At 36.6% G+C, this 10,622-nt stretch overlaps 1 protein-coding gene and 1 long non-coding RNA gene across 2 annotated transcripts; one reads left to right on the forward strand and one right to left on the reverse strand.

Annotated features, from left to right (window-relative positions):
• Nucleotides 1-5,405: 5,405 nt before the first annotated feature.
• Nucleotides 5,406-6,786, reverse strand: LOC119068691. The gene is made up of 3 exons (XR_005086205.1): nt 6,643-6,786; nt 6,531-6,584; nt 5,406-5,577 (listed from the first exon to the last, which is right to left on the reverse strand). It is a non-coding gene; the product is annotated as an uncharacterized LOC119068691 (long non-coding RNA).
• A 384-nt stretch (nt 6,787-7,170) lies between these two features.
• On the forward strand, nt 7,171-8,824 carry LOC119068376 (short-chain specific acyl-CoA dehydrogenase, mitochondrial). Its single transcript, XM_037171948.1, has 4 exons — nt 7,171-7,325; nt 7,388-8,005; nt 8,098-8,288; nt 8,362-8,824. Exons 1-4 carry the CDS (start codon nt 7,295-7,297, stop codon nt 8,749-8,751), a joined length of 1,230 nt encoding a protein of 409 aa, XP_037027843.1. The 5' UTR covers nt 7,171-7,294; the 3' UTR covers nt 8,752-8,824.
• Nucleotides 8,825-10,622: the final 1,798 nt, after the last annotated feature.

Raw genomic sequence — 10,622 nt, forward strand, 5'->3', positions numbered from 1 at the left:
AGAAATAGTAAACATAGAAATAGCTTGTAGAGAGTTTTGTTGACAAACAAAATTATTACCTCATCCAATAAAAGCTAATTGTGATGACAACAATTAGCAGCTGATTTATTTTTAATCTTCATATAAAAAAGAAACTGATGAAGCTCCACCATAGTCGTAGAAAGTCAGTTGTGACGAAGAGAATGTCCTCACGTTCCGATGAAAAAGTTCATGTCATAGTAGCGCTGTTGCTACTAATTCAGCTTTTGGTTTACAATTATGTTCATGGATGGGTATGTCAGTATCGTTGAATTTAATTAAATTCCATTTCTATCCATTTCTATTCATTCCCATGCTTCCTGTCTTAATTTATTTCCTTTTAAGGCTAGGTAGAAACGTTATACATGGCTAAATGTTTACTTAACTATGTAAAGCGCCCTAACCTGGCCAAAATGTTGACAATGATGTTTTGAACTGAATATCTATTTCATAGCGTCCGTACATTGTAGGCGTCGACAAGCTAACCACCGAGTCATTCTCACCAAAATGTCGTGTGAATTCCTCGCTCACATTTCCAGGTCTACTGAATATTAACGTGGAGATCCTACAACCGATCACAAATTCATTTAGTCACACCGAGATATTCCTACAATCAGCCAGCGGTGCTTATGACCTTGAAATAATGAATCGAACCATTGATATGTGCAGACTGATGAGAGACGTAACTTATGAGCCAATTCTGCAAGTCGGTCGTAGATTGTCCGCAAATTCAAAATTTATAACAGGTTGCTTCCTTAAGAAGGTATTTACTTGGGGGATAATGAATCATTATGCATTGCAACAGTATGCAACATTGAGTGTTTTCAGTGCAACATTTTAACTTTTATATAGGGTTTCTACAAGTTAGAAAATTTGAAATTAAATGTGGAACGCATGCCACCTGTTTTTCCCGAAAAGAATGGATATTACAGCCAAAATTACATGATGGAAAAGTCACAGGTTTTCTTGAACGTTAAATTATTTTTCAGTGTTAAAAAAACGTACGAGAAAAATAATAGAAACAAAAATTAAAATTTCCCTTTTTCATGAAGACACTTTGAGGATGTTTTGGTAGAAAGCTTTTGGAAGGTTTTACTAAGCATAGAGGTAGACTAGTAAGTAGGTAAGTCTCCTAACGTATTTTTCAGAGTACATTACCACTGGAATGAATCTTAGAAATTATTCAAATAACAACCAATTGAACGATCTCCAATAGTATTAACGATCGAACAAATTATCACGCTCTCATCATAACCGCACTATCCCGAACAAACAAAAGCTGAATCCAATGCGAACACATTCCCCAGAGCAACAATCATTCTGTATAGAGTTATTTTCTTTTATCGTCGTCATATAATCATATCGTTGTCAGTTTTGTTGTAGTTTTCACATTATTCCACACACTTACGATTGGTTCTGATCTTGTAATGTTCTCTTTGCCGCTTATTCTTTTAGGCGCTGAACATGGAGTGTTGTTAGAACAGATAGAGTGGACGTGGACATGGAATCGATTTACTTAAAATTTCAGTTTCATCATTATAATCACTTTTCCATTAGCGCTAGGGCCTACCATTTTTACTATTCTATAGCGAATATAAGTCGACCTGCAACTTAAACTTTGAAAAAAGTACGGACAAGATTTAAAAAAGATTTGCGTAACTGCTTTTGTAAAACGTGTAATGGTTACCCCAGTCTGAAACCAAAATCGGAGAATCAATCCACATTAAAGAATTGGTCCTCCTCTCAAAACACCCACAAACACGAAGAGCATTGTATAAATCAATCCTTTCACAGACGGCGAGTATATCATCAGGATAGCTATCATCAGATCTATTACTTAATTTGATGTAAATATTTTCAATAGCGCAGTCTATAAGTCGAGACTTCACATTGAATTATTGAATAATGAGTTAGTCGTGGGTTCGAAATTCAACCGCAAGACATGTTATTCTATTCATAAGATTGTTGTCCACAATAACAACATTTGAATGAATCGGTTATTTGGTTTGCGTCTCGACTTTACTACTGACAACGTTTCTCTGTACTGCTTGTAAGTCTCGTTTGTAAATGTTATTCAGTAAGCTGGACGAAAGCCTGTGACTGTGCTGTGTCGTCTCTTTTTTTATAGAAAATCTTTTACTTCATTTGTTTCGGCAAGCTTTTCCTTAGGGACCATTCATAAAGTGCGCACGTGGTGTGCGGCTATTTTTTGACCCCCTCCCACCCGTTTCGCACGCGTTTTTTCATATAAAAAGTCCCAATTTTAGACACCCCCTCCCCCCTTAAGTGCGTGCGCACTATTTGAATGGCCCCTTATTGAAACCACTCAAGTTAGATCGCATTGTTTTTTTCATCGTTGTAGCTAACAGATGACAGAGAGAATATTTTTTATCCACTCCACCTTACCTCTATGTGCTTTCTCAAGTCCCTGCTGCATTTGCCTTACTTAGAATATTGTTTTTATATTTCAATTTTTTATATTTGTTTCTGTTCAATGCTTTTTTGTTCATTCTGTAAAATATATAATTTTCGTGTACTTAAAATGATCAAATTTGCCATCATATTCTCGTATAACGAGGTTCATAATGGCGCTCATAAAACCACCGACAACTTTAACTTGTACAACAACAAAAATTGCAAATTGCTTAAACGATATTAAACTTAACGATATATTTATTTAATATCGTAAAATTATACGTGTATGCAGGCTCATCATCATGCATACATATATTTATATGTTTGTACAGCAATACAAAAACGATGCAAGTGTATTAAAATATAAATAAATTTTTGTACGAAAAAATAAACAAAAAAAGAAGGAAATAAAAATTATAATAACGTGTAATTTGGGCCCACTCGAGTTATAATTTTGAAGAAAAATGCATTCTTTCGACTCGTCTCTTGCCAATAAGAATACATCTTTTATAATAGTAACAATCATCTACTCTCTGAAAATGGAATTATTTAATAATATTTTGTTTGAAGATTCTATTACGAGTTTGTTATCTTAAGCACGCTCAGCCGAAGAACTATAATCTTCGATATAAAATAGAAAATTATTATCGAATTATTGGATGATCTTTAACCCATTGATGGGAACTGATTTGGAAAAAGATTACAGAAAACAAATACAAATATTGAAGAGATTATTAAGCGAGCGATTATTACGATAAAGCGAATAATCAAGGTAAACAACCATCCAGAAAGAAACCATTGGTAACGAAAATTTGGTACTTTGTACTATCTACATAAAACTACCCTACGAAGAGCTTTCCGTCATTTTGTTACTCACGAGAAATTACAGTCAGTCTCAACCGAAACTCTGTTTTTCCAGACTCATACAATTTATCTGTTAATGTGTGAATCCCGTATAAAGACGTAAGCAGAGTGATTGTATAAGTCCTGGGACCAGCTGGTAAAACAGCTGACGCAAACTTAAATACTTTGTTTGACACAGATGCTTTCATGAAAAGCTACGTGTGGGCGTTTTTTAAATGCTGGATTTTAGTTTACTGTCGATGATATCTTTCCACCAGAATTCATTTTGTTAGCATTCAAAAGAAAATTGATTTGGCTGTAGCAGTTTGACCAGCTCTAAAAAAATGAGCATTTTATGAAAATTTCGTTAAACTGTTGACTTTTCTCAGAGCTAGTCAAACGACAACAACCAGAACTAATTTTCATTAAAGACGAATCGACACAACGCTAAATTATAGCCTAACTTTGTGCGAAGAAATTATATATTTTTGATGATAACTTTACATCCACATCCTTTCTGGAAAAAGTGCGACCATGGTTTTGTGACAAAGTAACTTCCTACGAGAAAACGCAATAGTTCACTAAAATCAGCACAAATTCTGAGTTTTCTCATTGTAGACGACACTACCACAAACATTTATCATAGTTACTCAAAGCCAACACTTCTTGACACAAACTTGATGAACTCGTAGCTATGTGTCGATTCGTCTTAAAGCTAACACAATCGTGGTCATTATTGCGGTCGTGAATTTTTCAAAAAGGATTCTGATGAAAAGATATCATCAAACATGAAATACGAGACACTCAAATGTAGGCTACAATTTCAGCTAAGTACCGATGTCTCTTAACAGTTGGAACACCTTAGAGCCCAAGAAACTTTTGAATAGATAGTTTGAAATTAGTTGGTTACAGGAAAGATGTAAACTCTCACGAAACTCACTTTTCACAGACGGTAAGCATATCATTGGGAGATGATTGGGTCAGTTATCGAATCGCTTACTCTACGTTTTTGCGGTAAATTAAAATCAAGCATTTCACTTTTACTTTCACACAACTGTGAAACACTGTAAAATCATTTAATTTTCTATTTCGCAGTTGCTGTTGTCTATGATCACTATTGCTTGAAGTGCGTTGTTTCGCTTGTATAAGACAGTGATGTTAGCTAGATCTCATTCTTATTTTTTGACAAAGTTGACGATAACAATGAGACAGGACCATAGAGTTATATTCGAGAGGTGGCATGGAGGCGTTGTCGATCAAAGGATCAAAGGAAACCACAAAGATATATGAGAAACCATAAACCATAAATAATGACTGCGCCACCGATTCTAAGGTGAGTGTAACTCTGGTGTGACTCTATGGATATATATTGAAATTTTGATCGTGGTAAAAATGTCATTTGACATCCTTAATTGACGCTTTGCTTCGTGACGGAAGTATGTGGGCTTGTAGTTTCGAGCTGTAAGTTGTGAAAACGAGAACGATCGGACAAAATACGTTAATCGTAAGGAAACGTACACTAGCAAGCAATTTCTGCGAACTTGTGTCGATTGACAGGTTTCGAGCTATTTCAAAACGAAATTTCGTTTATCAAGGGACAAATCATGCATTCGCCAGCTGAGCTTCGGAGTGAAAAATGTCACTTTTTCGTCACAGGTTGTGTCAGTTTTTGTTCGGTATATGACTTTTTGGTACGTCTAAATATGTATGGAATAGTACATCACTAGGACCAAAAAGGTGTAATTTAAGCCATCCTCGAACTTTTTCACCACCGTGGTCACAAATTACACCTTTTTGGTCCCAATGACATAAATATACTATTTTGACGAAAATCAAATTTGTTTAATCGTTTTGCTCGTTAATGCTATTATATTATCACTCGATTAGAATTTAAGAGACTCGTATAAGTTCATTTGATAACGATTTCTTATCGGCTGATGTGAAAAATCGATTCGAGTGAAAGCTTTACGTGATGTCCGCTGAAGGTTGACGTAATTGAAGTGAAATCCTTTGGAGCAGTTACGAAATTATCAACATTCATCGGCTGTCTGATGCTGCAATATACTGCTCTGACATTTTATACGAAAATTAATTTTTTGTTTTCCCACCACGGAATGACAAGAATTGTCTTTAAGAAAATTATAATTTTTTATTTTTGCTAATGTTTTGTGTTAAAAATACTTGAAACAATTCTCCATTCGTTAACTAGCATGCATGACTCGACTAAGGTTTCTTCTTGTATGTTTCTATAAACTCTTGGACTTTTTCTAGAATCTTCTGCGGATCGTCAACTCTAGGTACCTGTAAAGTCGAGAAAAAAAGAAAACAGAATTATAATTTGCAAGATCGGGTAGCAGAGAATGGTTATTTGTGTACATGTGCACATGTGAGTTTTCATGTAGAGGGCCGGAAACCCGAGAAAATTCGAAAAATTGCCCTCATTTTCGGCCCCGAAGCATGAAAATTACAATTTTCGTAGTTAGTGTAATGAAAAGAAATCAGACGTCTCTTTCAACTGGATGCTACAATAAAACTTTGATGTCCTGAAAGGGGAAACTTTTTGAAAGTGTTGCAGATAAAATTAAAAGTTTAATGGCAAACCTCCTTCTATGGAAACTTTCCATTAGAAAGGTGCAAAGACTATTTTTGAATTCGGAATTTCCCAAAAATAGTTCCTGCAAATAACTATTCGATCTTAAGCCGAAAACACACGAATAATTTTATGTTGCTGAGATCGACAATTACGCTGCGTTTTCTCACTGTCGAGACTGTGCTGGAGTATCGGATTAAAATGGAAAATGCAGCCCAATTGCCGATTTCAACAACTCAAAATCGTGTGTTTTCGACCTTAGACAAACAAAATTTCAACGACTCGGGATGAAAATGAAATTTCCAGTTTGACGAAACGACAAATTGTCTTTTGAGGAGTGTGAGGCTTTTTCAACAGATTAAGGATTCATAATCCTTTGTTCATCAAAATTTGAAACCTACGACTGGAACTAGTGCTACAACCTAAACAGCGGCGAGACTTTCGAAATCGTCTGATCGGTTTTCAACGGTTTTCTCTTCGGCTTTGTTTATCAATTCAATTTTATAAACAAACTAAACACTTTTCCGAAACGTCGCAAAAATATCTTGGGTCAATCACAACAAATCCGAATCGACTGTTCGTCTCTGATTCAATGTCCTTCTTTGTTTCTAAAAATAATTACACAATTGCATCATTTTCCTGTACAACAGACTGTTTCACTTACATCGTAATTCTGACAGGCATAGATTCCGCCGTATACTCCAGTAGCGAATATTAGCTGGAAATGAGAACAATTAGAAAATCGAAATATATCTTTAATGCGCTGATGTGCTTACCAAGCCCTTCAACATTCTGTTTACGGTAATTGGTAGCCAGTAATTTAAATTTGATCAGATGAAATCCAATCAGTTAGTCCAAATGGACAGTAATAAAGTGCAAAATTTTGTAAGATTTTCACAGAATTTATAACAAATTTGACATAAAATCAGAATCTATCAGCTGATTTAATACAGGGTGACCATCCCAGCAACAATCTACTACGAAAACTTATAGAGAATGCGCAAGAATATTTCGATGCTAATGTCTGTTTAAAGAAAACAAAGATGAACAGATGATGCATTGGATCGGAAATTACAAACAACAGGTGCATCTCGAGTTGCATAATCTGGATCGTAGTTTGGTTAAGTTAAGTTGAAGAAGGACATTCTTAAATTTATTGTTTGTACATATGTACTACAGTATATGCACGTCCGGTACACCCTAAAAGTGAAAGTAGTAGATCACACAGAAGTACATGCATAGAGCGCATAGAGTGTCAAGTAGTGTCAAACAAACAAATGACGTATGCTGGAATTTCTGTATGTGTTCACGCACTTCACATTATTTGTTTGATTTGTTGAGGATTTTTTTTGTCGATATCTCTGTTTACATGTTAATTATAATCAAAAATAATTTTAATCAGTAGTTGAATCTAAATTTCCTTCAAAAATGCAGTCACTTCGTCATCTCCGTTCGTATGGTTACGTTTAAAATTCGAAATGAAATTGCCAAATGCGAGTAAAACTTAATTATCGTTAACAGGTCAAAGTCTAATTGCCGCTCCTAATCAACGACGATGCATTGCAAGTCTGTCAGCCCTTTCCGAGACCCATCAAATGCTCCAGAAAACTTGCCGTGACTTTGCCAACAATGAGTTAGTTCCGAATGCCAGTCGATTCGATCGTGAGCACTTGTATCCGGCCGAACAGATTAAGAAAATGGGCGAACTGGGACTGATGGCTGTGGCGGTGCCCGAATCAGTGAATGGAACGGGTTTGGACAATTTAGCGTATGCTATTGCAATGGAGGAAATATCCAGAGGATGCGCGTCGTGTGGTGTTATTATGTCGGTGAACAATTCGCTGTACCTCGCTCCATTGATGGAATTTGGTTCGGAGAAACAGAAAGAAACATTCGTTACTCCATACACTGATGGCAGTCGGGTTGGTTGTTTTGCATTGTCTGAACCAGGCAATGGATCTGATGCTGGCGCTGCGAGCACAACTGCGAGTCTGAAGGGAGACAGATGGATATTGAATGGAACGAAAGCTTGGATTACGAATGGATATGAAGCTGAAGCAGCCGTGGTTTTGGCCACGACGGATAAGAACCAGAAGCACAAGGGAATTTCCGCATTCATTGTGCCGAAGAACATAAAAGGTTGGTGGAAATTCGTCTAAACTTTTACTAGTTTTGAGCCTTAACTAGCAGCCTTTACCGAACCACACAAATCTAATTACTGCTTTTCAAAGGTTTCAGTTTGGGCAAAAAAGAAGACAAGCTTGGCATCCGTGGATCATCAACCTGCCAACTGATTTTTGAGGACTGTGAAATTCCCAAAGAAAATCTCCTTGGTGAGCCCGGTTTTGGATTTAAGATTGCTATGAAGACATTGGACGGTGGTCGTATAGGTATTGCATCGCAAGCCCTAGGCATCGCACAGGTTAGTACAGTTTGTGAAACCATACAAAATGGTTGAAAAATGGGACATTTTTCACGAACTAATTTTCTTATAGGCATCTCTGGAACTAGCCGTTGACTATGCAAATAAAAGGCTGGCTTTCGGCAAACCAATTTCAAAGTTGCAGTCAATCCAATCGAAAATTGCCGACATGTCATTGCAAGTGGAATCGGCTAGACTGTTAACATGGCGAGCCGCATGGTTAAAAGATCATAAGCAGGGCTTTACAAAGGAAGCTGCAATGGCAAAATTGGCAGCATCAGAAGCGGCTACATATTGTTCGCATCAGTCATTACAAATACTGGGCGGTATGGGCTATGTAACAGATATGCCAGCTGAACGATACTACAGGGATGCGCGAATTACTGAAATATATGAGGGAACGTCTGAGATTCAGAGACTTGTTATTGCTGGTGCGGTAATTAAAGAGTTGTCTTTCAATTGAACTGACTTGCTGTACTTTTTTGTGCATGCATTTGGACTTGATTTTATTTACAAAAATAAATTTTAAATCGAAACAAATCGAATTATTTTGTTAATTTATGTGTCTTCGCCCAGCCTCTGTTCTGTACGGTAAAGCTAAAAACCTGAAAATTTTCTCGTGACTTTTTTGCCTTCCGATAAATGCTCACAATCTAAACGAGAAACAAATTATGAAGCAGACAAAACAACGGCTTTAATTTCTCAATATATCAGAATCACAAATTCTGCGATGCCCTCCTAATAATTGAGACGATGATCAAGATTCAGGGACAGCACAAAAATTCAACCATCCGGATGAACTGAGAGAAAATCTTTTTGGAAAAATCACAGTGCCACAAACTTTCAAAATAAAGTTCTCGGATTGACCGGTAGCATTTTCCGACGTTGCATCTTAAAAGGCTCCCAATGGGTCAAATTCAGGTCATGTAAAATTAGCTCAATACGGCAATTTCAAGGTTTTGTGTCTTTTATATCCAGACAGGACGAATTCACGTTAAACCTAATATCAAATCTGATATAATATTGCCTAAGTCTCTATCTAGCGATTGAGTTAGTTTTTAATGACCTGAATTGAACCTGTTCCGAGCCTTAGTTGCACTGTGAAGAAATACATTTCTCGTAGATTTGATTTTTAGCCCCGTACGAAGTACGAAGGGGCTTATAGGATTACGATGCCGTGTGTAATTGATGGAATTCGAAGCAGACGGTAAGGGCAAAGTGTTTGCCTATGTTCATAGATGACGAATCCGCAATAAAAATTTGGGCCGTCTGTCCGTCTGTCTGTCACATCGATATCTTGAGTAAATCAAATCCGATTTCAAAATATTTTTTTCCTCTGAAAGATAGTCAAAATAGTGAGGCTAAGTTCGAAGATGGACATATTCGGGTCGGCCCTTCGTGAGTTAGGGCCACTTAAGTGATTTAAGGTCTTTTGGTGATATTTATGGCAAAATAAACGATGGACACGGCAAATGATAGGTATTGTCAATACCAATCCAGGAAAAGGGCCTTAGAAGTGAAAAGCTACTAGGGCCCTATGTGTATTTTACATAGAACTCAAGTAAATTTAATCCGTTTTTCGTAATTTTTGTTTCATTTGGAAGGTAATCGAACGCCGAATAGAAAGTTGTTGAAAAAAAATTAAATTTGGGTCCTTGGACTAAGGCCACTACTAGGGCCCTATGTGTATTTTACATTGAACTCGAGTAAATTTCATTCGTTTTTCGTAATTTTTGTGTCATTTGGAAGGGAATCAAAGGCCGAATAGAATGTTGTTGAAAAAAAATTAAATTTGGGTCCTCGGACTAAGGCCGCTACTAGGGCCCTATGTGTATTTTACATATAACTCGAGCAAATTTCATCCGTTTTTCGTATATTTTGTTTCATTTGGAAGGTAATCAAAAGCCGAATAGAATGTAATTGAAAAAAAAAAAAATTTGGATCCTCGGACTGAGGCCGATACTAGGCCCTATGTGTATTTATACTCAATAAATTAAAATTTTAGGGCTATTTGAAATTTTTGTTTTATTTGAAAGGAACGTCGTACGGGGCTTCGTAATTACGCTATGCGCAATTTCTAAGATGTACACATTACATAATAATTTTACTTTAACTACTTTAACCGGCGCATAGGCTTACGGTCAAAGTAGAGTGACAGACGCACTAGGGTCACGTACGCAATAGATATACGGGTTTGTACGGGGCTCAGTCGCAGCAAACGCTCCGACTGTTCTGATGGCTCGTTATATAAATCTTTAAGTCTTGGATAGTATCATGGAAAGAGAGTGTAAAATTGTATCTGAAAACGTTCGAAGTGTGCTGGAATATTTGGAG

Source organism: Bradysia coprophila, chromosome II (assembly GCF_014529535.1).
Source record: "Bradysia coprophila strain Holo2 chromosome II, BU_Bcop_v1, whole genome shotgun sequence".
Lineage (NCBI taxonomy): Eukaryota > Metazoa > Arthropoda > Insecta > Diptera > Sciaridae > Bradysia > Bradysia coprophila.

Coding starts and splice junctions, on each gene's coding strand:
- LOC119068376 (XM_037171948.1), top strand. CDS start 7,295: ATGCAGTCACTTCGTCATCTCCGTTCGTATG. Junction 7,326..7,387: donor TCGTCATCTCCGTTCGTATG/GTTACGTTTAAA, acceptor TATCGTTAACAG/GTCAAAGTCTAATTGCCGCT. Junction 8,289..8,361: donor AAGCCCTAGGCATCGCACAG/GTTAGTACAGTT, acceptor ATTTTCTTATAG/GCATCTCTGGAACTAGCCGT.